General features: G+C 40.8%; 2 protein-coding genes across 6 annotated transcripts in view; one reads left to right on the forward strand and one right to left on the reverse strand.

The window, feature by feature from the left end:
* F8 (coagulation factor VIII) overlaps positions 1-22754 on the forward strand; it is a 121288-nt gene extending 98534 nt beyond the window's left edge. For 4 of the 5 annotated variants that reach the window (XM_033106138.1, XM_033106148.1, XM_033106154.1 and 1 more), the window contains 4 exons: positions 10590-10734; positions 11142-11290; positions 12077-12253; positions 20406-22754. In XM_033106138.1, the coding sequence (XP_032962029.1) occupies positions 10590-10734; positions 11142-11290; positions 12077-12253; positions 20406-20561 (627 nt within the window). In that variant the 3' untranslated portion in view covers positions 20562-22754. Of the gene's footprint in view, positions 1-7182; positions 7379-10589; positions 10735-11141; positions 11291-12076; positions 12254-20405 lie in introns of those variants that run through there. The other variant, XM_033106173.1, reaches the window with a different exon arrangement.
* On the reverse strand, positions 3506-5923 carry F8A1 (coagulation factor VIII associated 1). Its single transcript, XM_033106188.1, has one exon. It carries the CDS (start codon positions 5789-5791, stop codon positions 4658-4660), a length of 1134 nt encoding a protein of 377 aa, XP_032962079.1. The 5' UTR covers positions 5792-5923; the 3' UTR covers positions 3506-4657.
* Positions 22755-23522: the final 768 nt, after the last annotated feature.

Genomic DNA, 23522 nt, shown 5'->3' on the forward strand with positions numbered 1-23522 from the left:
CAAGTCTAGGGGTTGAGCATATGAATGGCAGAGTCGCACAGACAATTAAATGCTCAACCCCACCACGTCTATTATGCTAGGGTAAGGGCACTGCTGGATAGGAGTGGAACTCTGACACCTGGGATGGGTATGAGCATGTATGAGGCTGAGAACTGCAATCCTCTAAATTCCCCTTAAGGAGGCAGCCTTTCCCCAATCTCTGAAGCAGTCATCACTTCTCTGCCTAGAAGTCTTTCGGCGGCTACATCTGGAATAGTTCACTAGGGCCCGAGTGGCCACTACAAAAACCAGATGAATCATGGGAAAATGACAGATCACCACAAATTTAATCAGGAGGTATGACAAAAAATTGCAATTCCAGATGTGGTATCTGCTCTGGAACAAATTAACACAGACCCAGGCACCTGATATGGAACTACTGACCTAGAAAATGCTTTTTTCTTCACTCCCATTGATAAGCAAAATCAGAATACATTTGCATTTATGAAGTGGGGACAAGAGTATTAACTTTACTGTTCATACCTCAGGGTGATGACAGCTTCCTTATTCTTTGTCCTAATATAAACCCAAGGGACTCCAAACATCTTGATACCCAATAAAACACCATACTGGTCCATTATATTGATGACATTATGCCAAAAGGGCCTGGTAAACAGGAAATAGCGATCACTCTAAATGTTTTTATGATTAATATACTAATAAATATATACACACAGTCACATATACAGATATACGTATATGTATATGCAACATATATAAAACATATATATGTATACATATAAAACAAATCTTGTTCCTGAGTTTCATGGGGATGGATCCCATATATCACTGTTTAATATAATGTTCACTGTTAATTTAGAACAAATACTTTTTATTATATTTTAAAAATTTCCTTCTATTCTTATTTGGAATGGCTACAGAATTTCATCAAACGGTTTTTTAGCATCACATTTTTTTATTTCCTATTGTCAGATTATGCTTACATTCAATGGTGTGCTGGCAAATGTTTAACAACTAGCTCTGGAGCAAAATGGGGGGGCAGTAAGGGAGAAAGGCCTTGATTTGTAGCATTTGCTGATTTCTGTGATGTAAATACCATCATATCAGATTTCAAGCTGCTGATGTAATGTCGCTGAATGCACAATTTGGAACAACTGGCTCACAAGCCAGCACTAGCCTGATCCACACAGCACTGTGCTCCATTCCTGGGTAAAGTGCCCTCATTCAGTGTACTGATCATTTAAAACTCACCTGGGTCTAATTTGCTAGCACTTATTTAGAACTTTTCTATCTAATCAATAAAATTGGTTTACCATTTTCATGGGCGCTATCAGGTTTTGGCATGAGAGTTATACTAAACTTCAAATAAAATGGAAAATCTTCTTTTTCCATTAAACAACTGCTCTAAAATAGTTTAATGTAGTAATCACGTGTTCAATGCAAGTTAGGTCGAAAAGCCACTTGAGCCTTGTGCCGTATTTAGTGGTAGATACTACTGGTATTCTCATTTTCTGTTACCTGCAGTTAATTGCTGTAAACGTGTACCTTAGAGTTCTATCTCCCTTCCCACACTATATATCTGTGTCTGCATGCACACATGTATCTCTTTTTCCCCTTTATCAAAGTTAGCCAGTGTTTGTCTATTCTGTTGGATAGTCAAAGAATCAACTCTTGGTCTTAAAAAATCGAACATAGATTTGATGGTGTTGTTTTCTAATTCATTAATTTCTGTTCAAAACTTTAAAAATGCTTTCCCTTTCTTTCGGTTTACTTTTTGTTTCCTAGAATCTGCAGCTGAACGGCTAGCTTGTTTATCTTCTATCTTTCTTGTTCAATGATGATAAAATAGTTATTAACTACTCTCATAAAGGTCATTCGTTTTAGTAACTACAGGTGACCTTTGAACAACTCAGGGATTGGGGCATCCACAACCCACACAGTTGAAAATCCACTTATGTACAATTTGAGACGGCCCTCCACATGTGTGGATGACCAATGGCCAGCTGATCCTTGAACAACGCAGGTTGGAACTGCATGGGTCAGTTGAAAAAGTCTGAGTATAAGTGGATCAGCACAATTCAAGGGTCAACTGTACTGTGTCCTAGGTTCAGGAAAAGGGGTGGGCAAATTAGAGTCCATGGATTTGGACTACAACCTACTTTTGTATGGACTTAGGTAAGATGGTTTTTACATGTTTAAAGATGCCAGAACAAAGGAAACTATGTGACAGAGAGAATTTGTGGCATGAAAAGACTATTTTCATCTGGTCCTTCACAGAAAAAGTTTGTGGACTGGTGATCTAATCTAATGGAAGTAGAGATACCTAGACAGTTAACATTAACCAGAATCCTTCCCAGAGCCCACCTAACTCATAAATTTCAGTCTTAGTAATCTTCCTCCAGTGTAGGGGTTCCCAAATGTTTTTATATCTTAGTTACCATTGACAAACTATTTTTCATAAGCAATATTGCTCATCATAAAAGTCCCTCATAAAGGGAGGAAGGGGAACCCCAACACTCTTGAAGGATCAGTGCTTCGCTGCTACCATTTTCAAGTTTATAATATTTTGAATGTTAATTTTGAATTATCAATGAACATTTCTATGATGCAGACCTTTCCCTCTGGTTTTCAAGTTAAAAAGAAGACTGATCATGTCCTTTAACATTTATCTTTGGTCATATTAGAAATCAGTGCTAATTTGTATAGTAAGTTGATAGGTAGCAAGAGAACTGTCAACATCACTGAAATCTGGCCTTGGCCCAGAATACTGTGTTTCCCCGAAAATAAGACCTTGCCAGACAATGAGTTCTAATGTATCTTTTGGAGCAAAAATTAATATAAGACCCAGTCTTATTTTACTATAAGAATGGTCTTACATTAATTTTTGCTCCAAAAGACGCATTAGAGCTGATTGTCTGGCTCGGTCTTATTTCTGGGGAAACACGGCAGCTGTGCTATGCAATTGCTGAGGACATACATAAATGAGCCAACGTCAAATGGAAAACACCCTTTAGTGTTTCCTAAAACTGTACTTGTACTTGTATACCCAATACCTGGCTCCCTGGCAATCCCTGCCCCCACCTCCTCAATGCAAGGCGTTTAGACCAGAGGCCTAAGGAGGATTTTTCTTAAGCCCAAATCCAAATAGTATCACCATTCACATTACAGAACTCCTAAACATTCCTGTCATAAGACAGTGAGGCAGCCAGCCAGCCAGGCCTGCACCCTGTTGAGAAGAGGGTACCAGAACAAGCAGAAGCCCACGGAGCACGCAGCCTTACCGGTTTTGCAATAAACGGCACTAGGCTTTTAGGACTCCAAAGGACCCTTCCTGGCAGCCAAGTGCGAGGGCAGGAACGGTGGCTTAATCTGTCTCAAACTACTACCCTGTAGTTCCTTACCTATTGCTTCCACATTGTTGAAATAGAAGTAGAAAAGCATACCCCAAAGGTCCCACCCATTTTGAGGCACTTAACTCATAGTGACAACTGTCCCTATGCCCCCCAAAAATGCAAAACAAAAATCTACCCCCAAACTGTGTCCTTAAATCTCACCCCAAAACATCAGTATGGCATACAACTTCAGCCTAAAGTGCATTCTCCCAAAGCTGAATGACTGAGAATGAGATTGTACTGGGAAGAGTTCTTGTTATCACTCTTGAAACTGTAAAGAAAATAAGACAGAATTAAAAAAAACAGCTAAGTCAGGTTGCATGTAACATTTGGACCAAAAAGCCTATTCCAGTTAAATAAGCGTTGCAGGAAGATCCCTACAACAAATAAGAGGTCACAGATATTACCGGTCCCTCCCAGGACAGAACCAGAAATGTGAATTCCAATGCACAACTGACACATCTGCGTTGGACCCCCCCCCCCCACAACCCGATCTTGCACGGGACACATTTGCATGGCAGCTGCCTAAGTATGGACCACATCGCAAATGATCTGGTACACTCACTGTCTGGCGTGGTCCGCAGGCCGCATACTAGGCACACTGTCAATTTCAAACGAATGCATACATCTTGGAACTGAAAGAGAGTATCTGTTTGTTCTTTCTGCCTCCTGACATGTAGATAAATTATTCCCATTTTAGAGATGAAGTAAATCTAAACCACAAGTATGTAGTACTGGAATGGCTTTATCATGGACTTAGGGCCGTAGCGACAACAGTGATGTACAGAATCAAGTAATTCCCACAAATACGTAGGGGGAGGATAAAACAGAGGAGAAATTGGATGATCACATATAGAATACACCCAGAAATTAGTCACGATAAAAATACCACATAGCTTAAGTATTTAGACAGAGCTGTGCAAAATAAGATCCAGACTATGAAACAAAGGTGGGGGCGGGGCAGGGCGAGTTGGGTGGAAGAGGAAAGAGCTAAAAGGATTGTCATATTTATGGTGCAGTTTTGGGGAAGAGAGTTAAGTGCCCCACTCTGAGCCTAGCGTATTGTTCTTTTCTCCTACTATTGTGGAAAAAAGTCTTTGGGAGACAGGTAACTTTCAGTCAAGTAAATCCCTGTGGTGGCAAGAGGAAGAAGCAAACAATGGTAGACCGCTGGGATCCGCGTCCTTTATTTCCGTCCAAACGCAAAGGCGGATGCGTGAGGTTTGGTAACAGGCAAAAAGTAGTCAGTCGGCCAATGGGACTCTTCAGATTCCCTCTCCTGAGGGCGAGATGGTTTCTTGCAGAACGAGGTGAAGAAGGTGGTTCTGCTCGGCACTCAACAGTGGCCACATCTCCACCTGCAGCGACTTGACAGCTTCCGTGTCCTTTTCGTGGGTAGCCATGACCAAGGACTGGAGCAGCAGGAAGAGCTCCTCGGGAAGCTGGCCGCTGCTCTCCTGCCCGTGGCTGTCGAAAGCCTCCCAGGAGTACTTCTCCAGGGTGTGGGCATGCTCCGGGAGGAGCTTGGCGGGCGGTGGCTGCAAGAGCAGCAGCAGCAGCACGCGGGACACCTCGCAGCGGACCAGCACGTCCGAGAAGGCGCCCAGGGCGGCGGGAGAGGGCGCGGTCGCAGGGGCGTTCGGAGGGAGCGGCGCAGCGGGCAGGGCGGGGCCCGCGCCGGGCCCGTGCTGGGGCCCCGGCGGCTGTGGCTGCGGCTGCAGCGGGAGCGGCGGCGGCAGCGGCTGCACCGGGTGGCTGCCGTGCTCCCGCGCCAGGCGCTGCATGCGCGTGAAGACCGCCAAGGCACCGGTGTAGTCGCGCGCCAGCAGCTGGCAGGAGGCGGCGTCGCCGAGCGCCTGCAGTGCAGCCAGGGGCAGCAGAGGCAGCTGCAGCTGGGCGGCGCGCTGGAAGTGGCCGGCGGCGGCGGCTGGCTGCCCCAGGTCGCGCAGGGCGGCGGCCAGCTCCAGGCAGAGGGCGGCGGCGGCCGCTGGCTGGCCCAGCTGGAGGTGCAGACGCACAGCGGCGCCCAAAGCGCTAGCAGCGGCCTGCAGCGGCTCCCCGTAGGCGGCGGGGCAGACGAGGCGCTGGCGCGCGTCGCGCTCTTGCCGCAGGAAGAGGCGGGCGGCCTCGGTGAGCGCCAGCGCCTCCCCGGGCCCGTGGAAGAGCGCCTGCTGGCAGCGCGCCACCGCCAGCTGGCACCAGGCCGCGTATGGCAGGCACTCCTGAACGCGCAGCTCGCGGCCGAGCTGTCCGAACTGCTCGCCGGCCTCCGCCACGTTGGGTTTCCGCAGGAACCGCTTCTTCAGTTTGTTCGACACCTGGCGGTACCTGGCCAGGAAGTCCCCGGCTTCGGGGCCCGGGCCCGCACCGCCTCCCAGTCCGCCCGCGGACGCCGCCATGTTCACAGCCCGAGCGCTTCCGCACGTGCCGACGCAGCTGCGCAGACGTGCAGGCGCCAGCAGCGAGCTGCGACGTGCCCTGCGTCTGCTCGCGCTAGCCGCGCGACCGCGCCTGCTCGGGATCCCTGCGCCCCCTCGTTGCTCTGGTGATATGCAAAATGCCGGGTTCCTAGGGCCGGGCCTAGCCTGCCTGAGAACTGCGTATGCAAATCGCGGATCTTCGGGCCTGGAATGGCCAAAAGCCTGCTGTTGCTAGGTGACACCTTGTTTACTCAGGTTGCTAGGAGCGTCTCCAAGCATGTCTAATGGAACACCATCAAAATGAAACTCATGATCCCGCGTTACCCTCGTTTCGACTTTGCAACTTTTTTTGTTTTTAATGAAGCATTTCTTCTAATTGCAAAAATTATAAACAAGGAAAATACCTGGGAATAGAATGCACTTGTTAGCTTGTTTATATTATCAGATATATAATATAAAGGTTATCCAACAGGAAGATCATTTAGGAACTGAAGAGTCCTTTAATTTACAGGCTCACATCTTCCCCAGTATTTCAGGCTTGTAACTAAATATGAAAAAAAAAGTTAACTTTGCATCTTTCTTGAATGTCCCCTCATCATTTCTCAATCTTCCTGTCAAAGCTGCTGCCCCATGGGAGTCCATGCCAACCGCTCTGTCCACCCCTCGATCCTGCAGCACCCCGGTCGCCATTGCAAGTTCACCCTATCACGACGCTGCAGTCATGGTCTTGCGCTCCAACCCAAGGAACTTTATCCTTCTGGGGACTTTGCCAGGCTCTGACTTGCTCAAGGGCAATGGCGCAGTCTTCCATAAGTCAGCCTCTCCCACCCAGGTCCACCCCCTGCACTGTCACCATGAGAGACTGCTCCTCTCTCATCCCTGACTCCAGCTACCCCCCCCGCCCCAAAGCAGACACCCTCGCCACCCCCATCCATCCAACGAGTTATGTCCCATGACCACCTCCCACACAAAGTGACTGAAGAATGCACATGGGTTCCTTTAAACAATTTATTGACTTTTTTCAATGACTGCCCAAGGCACAAGACAGGCCAGGCTGCCCGGGCTGTGAGCAGGCCTGGTGCCCTAGGGCTGAGGCCTGGGGACCCAGGTCGGTCATGGTGGGCAGCTAATGCTGAGAAGGAGCCACCTGGGAGACGGTGGTGTTCTGGAAGAAACTGCTCAGCAGCGCGTTGTTATGGAGTGCCATGTCGATGAACTCCGGAGTGATACGCCGCTGACCGTTGTTCTGGGCCTCATTGCCCGCCAGCTCCAGGATCTTGGCCGTGAGGTACTCGATGACCGCCGCTAGGTAGACCGGTGCCGTCGACCCCAGGCGCTGGGCGTAGTGGCCTTCTCTCAGGAGGCGCTCCACATGGCTCACAGAGAATGACAGGTCAGCTCTGCTGGTGCTGGTGCGGGCGCGGTTCTGCCTCTGGCGACGAGAAGACCCTCCACGGCTCCTTGGCCCCGGCATTCTCGGCGTTGGATGCGCTGTCTCCGACCGGCCTAGTTCTGCGGTGCAGTTCGGTGCGGTTCGGTACAGTTCAGCGAGATGCGGTAGGTGAGGTAAGGCGAGAAGCGGTGAGGTAAAGTGGGACGAGGCAAGGTGCGATGCGCCCGCCAGTCCCAACCTCGGAAATGGCGGTTACTCAGGTCCCTACTGTGTATCCTAGCAACCACGGAACGGCCGCTCATTGGCTGAGACGCACTCTGCCTGGAACGTTCGCTGGGAGAGACCACTGCTTTCCCATTGGCCCCCCCGGGCCTGGGCCTACAAAAAAATGGCACCTGCAGCAGCCTGCTCACCCTGCTCACTGGAACCTCGCTTTGAGGGAACTCGGACTTTACACTGGACGGGGACATTGTGCAGATAAAACAAATGTGTGTGATCCATTGGCACTAGGTATACACTCCTGGTGCTGGACAGCCATCACAACTCTCTAGCTGGCACCACTGCAAAAAGTAACCCCTGCACCCGTTGGGCAGTCACTGATTCTTTCTGTACCCCCCCCCACATATCCCCCTCCTGCCCCATCCCTAGACCCCAGGCAACCACTGACCTGCTCCCTGTCCATAGAGGTTTGCCTATTGTGGAGACCTCTTAGAGATGGAATCCTACATACAATAAATAGGTAGCCTTTTGAGTCTGGCTGCTTTCACTTAGCATCATGTTCTCATTATGGTTCATCCGTATGGTAGCATGAATTAGCACTTCATTCCTTTTCATGGCTGATTAACATTCCACTGTATGAATAGACCACATGTTGTGCATCCATTTGTTCATCAGTTGATGGACGTTTAGGTACTTTCACCTTTTGGCTGTGAATAGCGCTGCAATGAACATTCCTGTACAGGTTTCTGTTTGAACACCTGTTTGCAGTTCTTTAGGGTATATACCATGAATAGATTTATGGGTTTATTACTGGACTCTTAGTTTTATTGATCTGTGTATTTATTCTTATGTTAGCACCACATATAACTGCAGCTTTTGAAATACTAAGTTTTGAAATAGGAAAGTGGGAGTCCTCCAAATTTTTCCTTTTTCAAGGTTATTTTGGCTATTCAAGGTCCCTTGAAATTCCATATGAATTTAGGATTGGCTTTTACAGTTCTATAAAACAGATCATTGGGATTTTGATAGAGATTGCAGTGAATCTTTAGGTAACTTTGGGTAGTATTGCCACCTTAGCAATATTGACTTCCAATCCATGAATGCTGATATCTTCCCATTTTTTAAGTCATCTTTAATTTCTTTCAGCAATGCTTTATGGTTCTCAGTGCACAAGTCTAGCACTTCCTTAGCTTAACGTATTCCTATGCATTTTTCTTTAGATGCTATTTTAAATAGAACTGTTACTTCGTTTTGGAATTTTCATTGCTAGTATATAGAAACACAACTGATTTTTGTTTGTTGATCTTGTATCCTGCAACTTTGTTGAATTCGTTTATTAACTCTAATAGTGTTTTGTGGGTTCTTTAGGGATTTCTAACATATAGTGTGTTATCTGAGAATATAGATAGTTTTACTTCCTCCTTTTAATTTGGGTGTCTTTTATTTATTTTTCTTGCCTCATTTTCTGGCTAGGATTTCCATTAAAATCTTGAATAGAAGCAGTGAGAGAAAGCATTCTTATCTTGTTTCTGATGTTAGGGGGAAAGTTTTCAGTCTTCCCCAATTACATATGACATTAGCCATGGTTATTTTCTATGTCCTTTATTATGTTGAGGAACTTTCCTTCTATTCCTAGTTTTCTGAGTGTGTGTGTGTGTGTGTGTGTGTGTGTGTGTGTTTTAATCAAGAAACGTTGTTGGATTGTGTTGAGTGTTTTTTCCGCATCAACTGAGATGATCATGAGGGTATTTTCTTGTTTGTTTTATTAGTGCGGTGTTAATTCAATTTTCTTTGTTGAACCATCCTTGCATTCCTTGGATAATTCCTTTAGAGACATGGAATGTAATATTTATAATATACTGCTGGATTCAATTTACTAAAATTCTTGTGAGGATTTATGCATCCATATTGATAAAGGATATTGGTCTGTAATTTTTTGCCTTGTAGTATATATGTCTGGATTTGGTATGACGGTAATGCTGGACTTATAGTATGAGTTAGGAAGTTTTCCCTCCTTTTCTAGCTTTTGGAAAAATTTGGGAAGGATTGGAATTAATCTTTCTTTAAACATTTAGTAGAATTCACCAGTGAAGCCACCTAGCTCAGTTCCTGGCACATAATACATGGAATGTGGAATTTATGTAGTCATTAACTATTTGTTGAGTTAATATATTGTTTCCCTAAGGAGGTTTCTAATCAAGACACAAGGATTGAGTAAAAAATGAAGCAGAAATATTTATCAAAAATAATGCTGTGATTTCTGGGACAATGCTATAAATTTATTAATATTTTTATCTCAGAGGAAGAAAAACCTGATACATGGCAGAAAAAAATTTAATTCCCCATAATACTATAAATCTGATGTGTGATTATATAACAGACTTACATTGATACCTGTTTTAGTTTATTCAAGCGGATATGGAATGCTAGGTATTTTATGCAAGATGATTTTCCTTATACTATATGCCATATTTTGATTCTAGGCCTTTTAAATTGGCATTACTACTACATTTCTCAGACTGTGTTCCTTTTCCCTTAGATATGTCATGTACTTTTCTCTAGAATCTAGACACGCAAGGTCCTAAACCCTACATGTTGGATATTAACATGTTTCTCATGAACTCATATACAAGGAATCATTAATTAATGTTCCACAGTTCGTTCACACACACACACACAGCCCACATTATTGGAAGATCATTCTGAGACCAGAGTGATAACTGCCCACTACCAGTCTTCATTCACAGCCGACTCTGCCCTAAACTAGTACTTCTCAAACGTCATGCTCTGATTTAGTAGATCTGGAATAGGGCCCAAGACACTACATTTCTAATTGCTCGTAGGTGATGCTGATGCTTCTGGTCTGTGGCCCACACTGGATTACCAAAGCCCTAAATGGTTTTCTCAACATTTATGAGCCTTTTACTGGGCCCCAAAATAGACTACTTCACCTACTCAGACCTAATCTCCCTTGTTCCATTCCTCTTCCTGGTGTTTTTCACCTTCATGTATTCTATCCCAACATCCATCTAGCCAGAATGGTTCTGAGTGTTGGATGCTTTTGAGAAGTGCACAAAGCAAAATTAGAAGGAAGATAAGATTGGGAGGAATTGATTTTTGCTCTATCTTCACTTTCCATGTGTCTGTGCTAATTCCTCCCTACAGGTCTTCTTTGGCAATGTGGATTCATCTGGGATAAAACACAATACTTTTAACCCTCCAATTATTGCTCGGTACATCCGTTTGCACCCGACACACTATAGCATCCGCAGCACTCTTCGCATGGAGTTGATGGGCTGTGATTTAAACAGTAAGTGCCAAGTAATCCTATATCCTTCCCTCTCCCAACCATGAGTAGGACAATTAACCGTCCTAGTTTTCCCAAGACTGGGGTAATTTCTCAGGATGCAGAACTATTAATGCTAAAACCAGCACAATCCTGGACAATCTCAGGACTTGGCCATTCTAACCATCGGATTCCCCAGGGGCAGCCACCTCCTATGCTACTATTAATGAGACAAATCAAAGTCAAACAAAACTGAGCAAAGCTGACCAGAAAACAGAGGGCAGGTTAACAATGACAGAATTTGTGCAAAAATTAATGCCTGGAAAATGACACAGTGATGACAGTAGCCCTAGAGTGTCAGTGGAGGCAGGCTAGTGGAACGAAGGATGCATCTTGTTTTTGTGATTACATTCTCCTTTCATTTGTTTGAGGCTGCAGCATTCCATTGGGAATGGAGAATAAAGCAATATCAGATGCACAGATTACTGCCTCATCTTACTTGAACAATATGTTTGCTACCTGGTCTCCTTCACAAGCCCGACTTCACCTCCAGGGGAGGACTAATGCCTGGAGACCCCAGGTAAGAGGCAACAACTTTTCAATTTAACTGATGTAGAGCAGGGGTTAGTGTTTGAGAAAGAATAAAGAAAGCCCTTGACTGCTTCTTCAGAGGTATTTTTCACCTGGTTGTTCCCAAGAGGGTCAAGGAAGGTTGACTATGGGCAGAAAACCCCACAGATATTTAGTAGTGCCGTGTGATTTCACACAATATTCATTGGGGGAAATGATCCCTAATTGAACCTCCTGGAAACAGAATCTCTTTATGCAGTACTGGGCTAACATCTGTCAAAGAATTGTAGTAGATGAAGTCCAGTTTTAGATAGAGAAATATTAACAATTAGCCCTCTTTACAGGTTTTTCAGTGCCTCAAAGGAAAGGGTCACAGTTATGTACAGTTCATTAGTCACCATTCTTTTCCAGAACCATTCAGTATGTGATTTTCAATCACTGAAGAGCATTTGGGGATGAATGGAGTTAATGACCTCTGTTCTTCCAGGGGCTCGTTTTAAATAAAACAGGTTGTATAACATATTGTCAAACTTTTAATATGCTAGTCAGTCTATACATTGCTCATATATTCATTCAGCAAACATTTACTGAACACCTATTAAATAGCTGACCCTGGGAATACTGAGAGGAATCATGAAAAATGTTAGCCCTCAAGTTGCTTAGAGTCTAAAAAGGGAGACTGACAGACGATTGAAATACAGAGTATAAGTGCTGTGACATGGTTAATAAGAAGGGATTTGGGGATTCTGGGAGCAAATAGTGACCAACAGGATACGAGTCTAACTAACTTCCTCAGGTGAATAATCCAGAAGAGTGGCTGCAAGTGGACTTCCAGAAGACAATGAAAGTTACAGGAATAACTACCCAGGGGGTGAAATCTCTGCTTACCAGCATGTATGTGAAGGAGTTCCTCATCTCCAGTAGTCAAGATGGCCATAACTGGACTCCATTTCTTCAGAATGGCAAAGTAAAGGTATGTTGGTCTCATAGGAAAGGCATAAAACCTCTCCTAGAGCTTGCTTTTAGAGACATAATAAGGTTTCTATATGACCAAGCTTTCAGGATAAACTTTACTGAGTATCTATAGTGAAATGACATTATGAAACACATTCTGGAAGGACACAGTGACACCAAGCAAGGACATATAATCCCCAGGAAAGGACAGAGTAGAGCCAAAAGTTGATTTTCCTCACAAATATTGATGTCACCAGGATTATAGCAAGAATCAGAGGGGTGAAGAAGAAGGACAGTTATTTACCAAATGCTTAATGATGTCTGTATCCTCATCAGCAACTTAGATTCCCAAGCCTCGTTGACCTTTAACTTTAGTGACCCAAACGGTCTTTCTTCTTCATGTTGGTTTGCTAGATAAGTCAACAAATTATGCTAATTAGAGGACATGACATAAAGTCTTTCCATCTCATGAGTTATGAGAGAATGAATATTTCATCTCTAATGTCTCTTTTATCTTCTTTTTCACGAAGAATGATGTAGCCCTTACTAATCTCTCTAGTACAGTCTCTTGCCACTTCCTCCTGTGCTCTCTAAGCTCCACCCATACTAAGAAGCTCTCAAGTCCCTAAAAACAGCATGTTCTTTCTCACAACAGGCTTTTATACAAACTGTTTCTTCTACCCGGAACATTTTTTTCTAGGTACTTCCTACTGCCCCTTTCACCTGGATCATGTTTTAAAAGTCTCAGATAAATACCATCTCCTCCAAGAATTCCCTGGTCCCTCAAAGCTGGATTAAAGACTTCTGTTTTTGGCAATTTAGTGGACTAGAGTATAGATAACATACATTCTGGAGGACATTCCCATTTTTAAAAAGGGTATAGCTCTGATATATGCTACAATATGAATGAACCTTGAAAACATTATGCTAAATTACATAGGCCAGACATATGAAGACAAATATTGTATGATTCCACTTGTATGAGTGCATTTGTTAGGGTTCTCCAGAAAAACGTAACCAATAGGATGTGCATGTGAATGCATGTGTATGTGTGTGTCTATGTATAAAGAGATTTATTATAAGGAATTGGCTCACATGATTATGGAGACTGACAAGTCCCATGATCTGCAGAGTGAAACAACAAGCCTAGAGACCCAGGAGAGCCAATGGTTTAGTTCCAGTCCAAGTCCAGAGGCCTGAGAACCAGCAAAGATAATGGTGTAAGTTCCAGGCTGAAGGCTAACAGGCTTAAGACCCAGAAAGAGCCAATATTTCAGTTTAGGCCTAAAGGCTGAAGGAAGCCAATGTCCTAGTTCAAAGGCAGTCAGGCAGAAAGAATTCTGTCTTGCCCAAAGAAGGGTCAGCCTTTTTGTTCTATTCAAGCCTTCAATTGATTGTATGACACTCACCTCACATTAGGAAGAGCAATCTGCTTTACTCACTCGACCATTTAAATGTTAATCTCATCTAAAACACCCTCATAGACACACCCAGAATAATGTTTGACCAAATATCTGGGTACCCCATGGCCTAATCAAGTTGACACACAAAGTTAACAATTATAATGAGGTATCCAGAATAGATAAATTCATCAAGACTGAAAGTAGAATAGAGGTTACTAAAGGCTGTGGGGTGCGGAGAATGGAGAGTTATTGTTTAATGGGGACAGAGTTTCAGTTTTACAAGATAGAGTTCTGCAGACAGATGGTGTTGATGGTTACACAACATTGTGAATGTATTTAATGCCACTGAACTGTACACTTAAAAATGGTTAAAACAGTAAATTAAACAGTAAATTATGTTATGTATATATTACCACAACAAACAAAGCAATATCACTGATAGTACATACTTTTTAATGCATTGCTACACTCAGCAAAGAAAGGAGGAATGTCCAGCCTCCTCACCCACAACAGCAAAAAAAAAGAAGAAAAAAAAGCTTTTATTTTAAAATAATGGGCTAAAGAAAATGGACGCCAGCAACCTATCAGATACAAAGGTCAAAACAATGGTTGTAAGGATGCTCAAGGAACTTAGTGAGAACTTCAACAAAGAGATGACAAACATAAAAAAGAATATAGAAACCATTAAAAAGAACCAGTCAGAAGTGAAGAATACAGTAAATGAAGAATGCACTAGAAGGAATCACCAGTAGACTAGATGAAGCAGAGGATTAAATCAGTGGTTTGGAAGACCAGGTAGCATAAAACACCCCATTGGAACAGCAAAAAGAAAAAAGAATCCAAAAAAATGAGGATAGTTTAAGAGACCTCTGAGACAACATCAATTGTAACAACATTTGCATTATAGGAGTACCAGAAGGAAAAGAGAGAAAGCAAGGGATTGAGAACCTATTTGAAGAAATAATGACAGAAAACTTCCCTAACCTGGTGAAGGAAATAGACATACAAGCCCAGGAAGCGCAGAGACTCCAAACAAGATGAAGCCAAACAGGCCCACACCAACACATTATAATTACAATGGCAAAGGTTAAAGACAAAGAGAGAATCCTATAAGCAGCAAGGGAGCTTATAAGGGAGCAGTAACTTATAAGGGGGCTCCCATAAGATTGCCAGCTGATTTCTCAACAGAAACTTTACAGGCCAGAAGGGATTGGCGCAAAATATTTAACGTGATGAAAAGCAAGGACCTACAACTAAGATTACTCTAACCAGAAAAGCTATCATTTAGAATTGAAAGACAGATAAAGAACTTCCCACACAAGAAAAAGCTAAAGGAGTTCATCAGCACCAAACCAGTATTACAAGGAATATTAAAGGGAGTGCTTTAAGATGGAAAAAAAGGACAAATTATCAATAATAAAATGACAATAGCTACATATCTATCAACAATTACTTTCAATGTAAATGGAGTAAATGCTCCACTCAAAAGACATACGAGGGCTGAATGGATGAGAAAACAAAACCCTTACATATGCTGCCTACAAGAGAATCACTTCAGATTGAAAGACACACACAGACTGAAAGTAAAGGGGTGGAAAAAGACATTTCATAAAAATGGAAACAAACAAAAAACTGGGGTAGCAATACTGATACCAGACAAAATAGACTTTAAAACAAAGGCTATAACAAGAGACAAAGAAGTACCCAGTAATCGCACTTCAGGGTATTTATCTGAAGAAACAAAAACACTACTTCGAGGAGATGTGTGCATCCATATGTTTATTGAAGCATTGTTTACAATGGCCAAGATGTGGAGGCAGCTTGGGTGTCTGTCGATGGAAGAGTGGATAAAAAGGAGGTGGTACATATATACAATGGAATATTACTCAGCCATAGAGGGGACTGGGTTCTTGCCATCTGCGGTGGCATCGATGGACCTGGAGGGTACTGTGCTGAGTGGAGTGTCAGACAGAGAAAGACAGATGCAATGTGATTTTGCTTATATGTGGAATCTAAAGAACAAATAAAACAGAAACAAACTCATAGATACAGAGAACATATTGATGGTTGCCAGATTGAGGGAGGAGGGTGAGTGAAAAATGGGAAGGGATTAAGAAGTACAAATTAGTTGTTACACAGTCATCATGGGGATGTAAGGTATAACATAAGGACTATAGTCAATAATATTGTAATAACTATGTATGATGTCATATTGGTACTAGATTTGTTGGGGTGATAGATGGGAGGGAGTTAGGGGAACAGGGTGAAATAGGTGAAGGCATTAAGAAGTACAATTACAAAATAGTCCTGAGGATGTAAAGTACAGCATAGGGAATATAGTCAATAATATTGTAATAACTATATATGGTGCTAGGTGAGTATTAGACTAGTCAGGGGATCACTTCTTAAATTATACAAATGTCTAACCACTATGCTGTATACCTGAAATTAATATAAAATAATATTGAATGTCAATTGTCATTGAAAATTTTCAAAGCAGCAGGCGGGGTGGAGAGTGAAGAGGGATAAGAGGTAAATGTCCAGGTATAAAACAAATAAGTCATGGGATGTAATGTACAGCGTGGGGAATATAGTCAATAATATTGTGACAGCATAGTACAGTATCAGATGGTTGCTGGACTTATGGTGAGCACTTCTTTCAGTATATAAATGTTGAATAACTATGGTGTATACCTGAAACTAATATAATATTGTATGTGAGCTATATTTTACTAAAAATCTTTAAAAAGTAAAATAAAATAAATTGAAAAAAGTTAATGGTTAAAAAAAGAAAAAAATACATGTTTTAATGTTAAAAAAAGAAATTGAAAAGACAACCCACTGCTTGAGAGAAAATATTTGTCAATCATATGTTTGATAAATAATCTATATCCAGGATATGAAAAGAACTCTTAAATTCAACAACAAACAACAACCATACTTAAAAATAGCAAAGGACTTCAACAGGCATTACTCCAAGGAAGATATGCAAGTAGCCAACAAACACATGACCATCAACATCAGTAGTCAGCAGGGAAATGCAAATCAAAACCATAATGACATATCACTTCACACCTAGTAAGATGACTATAATTTTTTAGAAAAATACAGAAAATAAAAATTGTTAGCAACTATGTAGAAAAATTGGAACCACATTTCTGATGGGAATGTGAGATGGGACAACCACTATAGAAAACATTTTGGTGGTTCCTCAATAAGGTAAACATAGAATTACCAAATGATCCAGCAATTCCACTACTGGGTAGGTACCCAAAAGAATAAAAATAGGCAATTAACAAAAACTTGTACATGAATGCTCATAGCAGCACTATTTATAATAGCCAACAGGTGAAAATGACCCAAATGTCCATCAACTGATAGAGAAACAAAATTTGGTCCACCCATACAATGGAATATTATTCAGCCATAAAAAATAAAAGTACTGATACATGCTGCAACATGGATGAACCTTTAAAACATACTAAGTAAAAGAAGCCAGACATAAAGGCCACATATTATATGATTCCATTTATATGAAATACCCAGAATAGGCAAATCCATAGAGACAAAAAGAACATATTAGTGATTGCCAGAGATTGGAGGGAAGGGTGAATTGGGGAATGGGTACTGGATTTTCTTTGGAGTGATAGAAATATTCTGGAACTAGATAATGGTGAATGCACTAAGTGCCACTAAATTTTACACTTTAAAATGCTTAAGGTGGTAAATTTTGTTTTATATACATTTTACCACAATAAAAAGAAACTAGAAGACACATATATTACCATAAAAAGAGTGATGAACTCACAGCTGATTTCTAAACAAGAATGAAAATCAGAAGACAATGATATCTACATGACACTAAAAGGAAGAATCTGAAACCTCTCCAGAAAAAGACAATCAAGTAACAATTTCTTTCATGCATTAAAGCAATAACTAAACAAGTTTCCAACATACATGAGTGGTTTTACCACCCATTAAGATCCTGCCAACATAAAAAATAAGAGTATACTTATTAACCTTATGTAAGTAAATTTGAAAAATTAGTTAAAATGGACAATTCCTAGTAAATATAACTTACCTGAGAAGGAATAAGAAACCTTGAAACTCCTATAACCTTCGAGAAATTGAATTGGTGTTCAAAAATCTCCCTACAAAGAAAACTCCAGATTCAGATGGCTACTCTAAATAACATGCCAAATTTTCAAGGGATAAACAATACCAATATTACAAAGATTCTTCCAGAGAATGGAAAAAAGATTGTGCATTATCCAATTCTTTTTATGATGACAACAAAACCCAACAAGGACAATTTAATTAGAAAGGAAAATAATAGGCCAATTTTATTAATGAACATAGATCTGAAACAAAATATTAATTGGATTTATCCTAGGAATGCAAGGTTGGCTTAACATTAGAAAATTAATACAATCCATCACATTAATGGACTGAGGGATTATATGACCAATAAATGCTGAAAAAAACATTTCATAAAATTCAACATTGGTTTAATGAAAAAAAAAGCAAACTAAGACTAGAAGGAAAATTAATTAATCTGATAAAGGTTATTCACAATAATCTTATAGGAAATATATTTTAGCTGAAACACAGGAAACTTTCCCTTTGAGATTAAGATAAGGATGCCCACTGTACCAATTATGTATTGCTGTATAACAAACTACACCGAAACCTGGTCACAATTTTGTGGATCAGGAATTTAGATTGATCTGGCTGGCTGGCTTGTCTGTGATCCATGTAATATCAGTGGGGATAGATGGATGGGTCCTCTTCCTAGATGGCTTGAAAGTATGTGGTACTAGAGGTGACAGGCTTGGAAAGGCACTGCTTCTAGTGAAGGGGGATACGCACATTGGAGGTGATGAACAACAACAACAACAAAAAGGCAAGTGGTGGAGATTAAGTGTCCTGTAAAAGCAAAAACAAACCATAGGAAACAAATTTCTTTCTGTCCCATCTATTAAAGAAACTGCACTTCACTTTATCAACAGTAGAAGGGGCTCATGGACTAAGAAATCTAATTAGCCACCCAAGCCTCTTATTTCTGCCTACATAAAATCACCTCTTATTGCTGAAACAAGAAAATATAAGGAGTTTCTAAATGAACAAAAAATGACAGATAAGATAAAAGGTGTTATTGTTCTTGATTGTTCACTCCCTCCTTCCTTGAAAACTCCATTGACTTCATTTTGATGAATGGAACGTAAGTAGACATGACATACACCACTTCCAAACAGAAGCTTTAAATGTAATTGTATGTCTGACTCAGTCTCTTGTGCATACTCCTTCTGCCATCAGATAAAAATGTAGAAAAAATTACAAAATTAGGAAATCAATTCGCAACTACCAATATATTATTTAATGGCTTGTAAGGAACTTCAAAGGATGCTAAAACCATTGGATGATACCTTCATGGAGAACAGAATATTTACATGGTCTCAAAGTATCACCCCACACATTGTTAGGAAAGGGAAATGGCTACCTTTATTACAGAGATCTAGTGGAACTTTGCATCATCAGTAATGAGACAAACTGGCATCATGTGTCTCCTGATGTGATGTGGTGGGAAGGACACATTACCTACTGAGTATTTTCATTAAAAATGTTTAACCAAAATCGAATAATGAGAAAGCAGTCACACAAATTTAAAATATGGGACATTCTACAACTTTTTGAAATGTCATAAAGAACCAAAAAAAAGATCAGGGGGCAGGAGTCTGTTCTAGGTTAAAGGAGATTCAAAGAGATATGATAAGTAAATGCAATGGGAGATCTTTTATTAAATCCTGGATTGGAAAAATTGTATAAAGGATATCATTGTGATATCAACAGTATATTTGTTGGGTATAAGTGTTATTCTGTGATTATGTAGAAAAATAACCTTATTTTTAGGTTTGGCACGCTGAGGTATTTCAAAGGAAAATGCCACGATGTTTATAACTTCCTTCCAAGTGGTTCAGAAAATATGTGTATGTGTGCGCCCGTGTGCGTTTTGTGTATTTGTAGAGAAAGTAAATATCTCAATATATTAACAATTGATGAGTCTAGTTGAATGAGTTGTGTCCATTGTATTGTTCTTTTAATGTCTTAAGATTGATAATATTTCAAAATGAAAACTTGAGTGGAAATAACAAGGAATAAGTCTCACAGATGTACAAGCCTCTAAATATACCATAAACATTTGTCAAAGAATCTCAGAACAGGGACCTTGATGTTTCTCAAAAGTTTCCTCCAACTTTAACAAAAGTTTATAATATATTTGCCATGTATATACATTATGCTGTATACTCTACAAGTGGAAGATAAACCAGTGACCAAAGTCTCTGTCCTCATGGAGCTGACATTTGGTGATGAAAGCAGAGGGAACAGTCAATAACCATAGGACAGATAAATGAGATGATATTGAATCCTATGAAGAAAATGAACAAGTTGAGATTTAGAGTCAACAAGAGTCCTATTTTAGTTGGCATCAATCTCTCTAAAGAGATGACATTTAAACTAAGACCCAAAGGATAAAAAAGGGGTAACAGAAGGGGTAAGAGCACTCCAAACAGAGGGAAGCATACATACAAAGGCTCTCGTGTTAAAAAAGAATTAGCGCTGTCCAGAAACTAAAGACAAAGGCCTCCACAGCAGGCAAGTAGGGTGCTCTTAACAATAGATGTTACATCCGCTTTGCCTGGCCATGTTGGAGAAACATATTTTTTTTCTCTGTTGGATAACTGATAAATGCTATCGTTCCTCTTTCAGGTTTTTCAGGGAAATCAAGACTCCTTCACACCTGTTCTGAACTCTCTAGACCCACCGCTATTGACACGCTACCTTAGGATTCACCCACAGAGCTGGGTGCACCAGATTGCCCTACGGCTGGAGGTTCTGGGCTGCGAGGCACAGCAGCTGTACTGAGCACGACAAGAAATAAAGTATGGGACCTTGGGCATTTTCAAGGGAATAGTTCTGAGATCTTCAGAAATTCTCCTAATCCAATAAAACCACTATAACGTAGAATTCCCTCCATAAAATGTAGTAAAATACAATTGTTTATGTAGTATACAGTCTTATAGGATTGTTTTAAGTGCCCTCCCAGCCCTATTAACATGGTGCCCCCAGAATAAACAACCATCCCACTCTGGCCTAGACTGACCTGGTTTTAGCAAAGCCCTGGCAGTCCTCTTGCCCCTCCGTCCAGGGCCAGGCCATTTGCTAACTCCAGTCCAGCAGCCCTCCCAGACTTGCCTTCTACCTCTGAGCCTGGCCTCTGGGTTACTTCCTGCTCCATGCTGCCACCAGTGCCATCATTTTTCTATATATTTAAACTATACAGTCCAAACAGATGCTGCCCGAAGCCTTCCAAACTAATTATCATTATTCTTGTGTTTTCTGGGAGTGTTGCACCCTATTTAACTCTTGAGCATTTGCTGCAGCTTCTCCCAGATTGGTCCTTCCTTGTAATGTAGTTAGGCAATAAGAAATGAGGAAACCCATCTGGAAAGCATTGTCCTCCTGACAAATTAAGTCTCTCACACAGCCACCACTTCTTCTTTTGTAGAAAAACAATGTGTTTAAAGTTGGCAGATGATATTCATGATGTAAACATTTCAGATTAGGCTTCGTACATTTAAAATAATACTCTCACTTTTGAATTATCCTTGTCAAGCCATGGAACAAAACATATTTGGGGATCATATCACCACAGCCTTGAAGTTAAAAGGCAAGTCATTTGGACAATCTGCAAAATGGAGATAATACAAGAACTACTACATTAAAGTCTATTTTTTGCCTCCTTAAGGACAGAAATAATTATCTAATTCAGTCATCTGGGGGCATTGCTAGTGGTACATTCTTATCTCAAAATCTATTGTTCGTAAACTGAGTCTCATTGTGGGATTCAAGAGCCTCCAAATCCCCTGAATTAGATACAACATTATGAATGAATGTGTGCATTTTTCTGGCAAGAGTGTCCAAAGATTTAATAAGATTTTAATGGAAGAATGGTTTTAAAAATCTCAGAAGGATGTAGAAATAAAACCATTTATTTGGTCTTAATTCTAATCAACGACAACAAAATAGGTTAGGGTTAGAAAAGTATTGGGAACCTTGAAATAAAATGACAATGTCCCCTTAAAATGGTGGTGGCCAAGAAGGTAATAATTATGATAGGCTTCTCAAGGACATATTTTTAATATTTCCACAGAAAAAATGAGGAAAATCCATGGCTATCTGGGATAAGAGATACAACATCATAATTCTAATAATGCATTCATTTTACTCCCTCTGTCAGCTAATTTCCTGCTACAATGACACAACAGAAATGTAACAGGGAAATTCTATACCAGAATTGAAAAGTAGAATCCCACTAACATAGTTGAAATACCAAGAAGTCAGAAGAAAATTGAGCTGGTGAAAGCAGAGAGAAAACACCCCAGTTTACCAATTCTACCCACAAGAGGAACCCCCATCTGCTACATGGCTGATAGATAAGGTTTTGAAGAGTTTACTGCTTCTTACATGTGCCCACCCCCTTCACTATGACACACAAACATCTGGAAACATCAAGGGGACTAGAAGCAAGGACAAACCATAGATCAGGCAGAAGAAACATCCAAAGTTTACAATTCAGGGCAATTTGAAAACAGGAGTTCTTAGGATAAGAGAAAAATTCAGTGCAATATCAGAAAAGGCAAGAGAATAGTTTTTTGTTTTGTTTTGTTTTCTATGCAAGAGCATTTTCTAATAATCCTGCTTGACCCTGATCTGACCCTTTTGGGGACTGTACCATAGCTGTCACAGTATAATCACAATCCACAACTAATTAAGGTGCAAATGGTTTATAGTCTTATAAGATTCTGTTAAGGTTAGAGGTTAATTTACAGAAATCAATAAGTTGTTTTGCTTTATAGTTTCATAGAGAACTTAACCCCAAAGGTGATATGGTTTTATTTTCTGCAAAAGGTTAAACACTCTTATCTCTAATTTAATAATCTTGTTTTGACATTTTTTTCCCATTGACTATACGTATACATCTCTGTTTCTCACATGTCCTCGGAACCAGCTCTTTTGTCTTCATGCCGATTTCCTCAATAAGTGGTTAAATAAAACATGGACACATACAAACAAATGCCTTTGAGAGTTGTGTTTTCACACTGGAAATAAAAATGTGAATAGTGATATTAAAAAAACAAATAGAGGTACTGAATAGTAGGATGGATACTTTAGAAAAACAAATTAGTAAGTTAGAAAACCAGATTTAAATTGAACTCAGAGTAAAAAGTGATATCATTTATGAGAGATGAAATAAAATTTTAAAAATTAGAAATGAAGCCTTGATCCAGGAGGAGAGCTTATACAGAAAGAGACTGAGAGAGCAAGAGGGCATTGCTGCTCAATGGGTATAGTTTCAGTTATGCTAGATGAATAAATTACAGAGATCAGCCATACAACATTGTTTCTATAGTTACAATAATGTATTGTGTACTTCAAAATTTGTTAAGAGGGTAGATCTCGTGTTAAGTGTTCTTACCACAATCAAAATTGAATGTCCTGAAGGAAGGATCAGGGTGAATGTGGTCAAGTAAATCAATAGGAGAAAATGTCTTTGAGATGAAATAAGACAAACTTGAGTCTTCAGATCAGTCGTGAATTAAAGAAAGACCAAAACAGAACATAGCCTGGGACCAATGTTAAATTCCAGGGATAATGTAGAAGAATGAGATTGTGCATTGTTTACTGGCATAAAGGTAGTCGAGTAGGAAAACACACTTTTTTCCTCCTTCTTCCACCTCCCCCACCCCCCACTCCAGTTCAAGCTAAAAAACACTTGTTCGTGCCAGAAAATCTATGCCATTTTGTAATGCTGGTTGAGTTATT

Source organism: Rhinolophus ferrumequinum, chromosome X (genome assembly GCF_004115265.2).
Source record: "Rhinolophus ferrumequinum isolate MPI-CBG mRhiFer1 chromosome X, mRhiFer1_v1.p, whole genome shotgun sequence".
NCBI lineage: Eukaryota > Metazoa > Chordata > Mammalia > Chiroptera > Rhinolophidae > Rhinolophus > Rhinolophus ferrumequinum.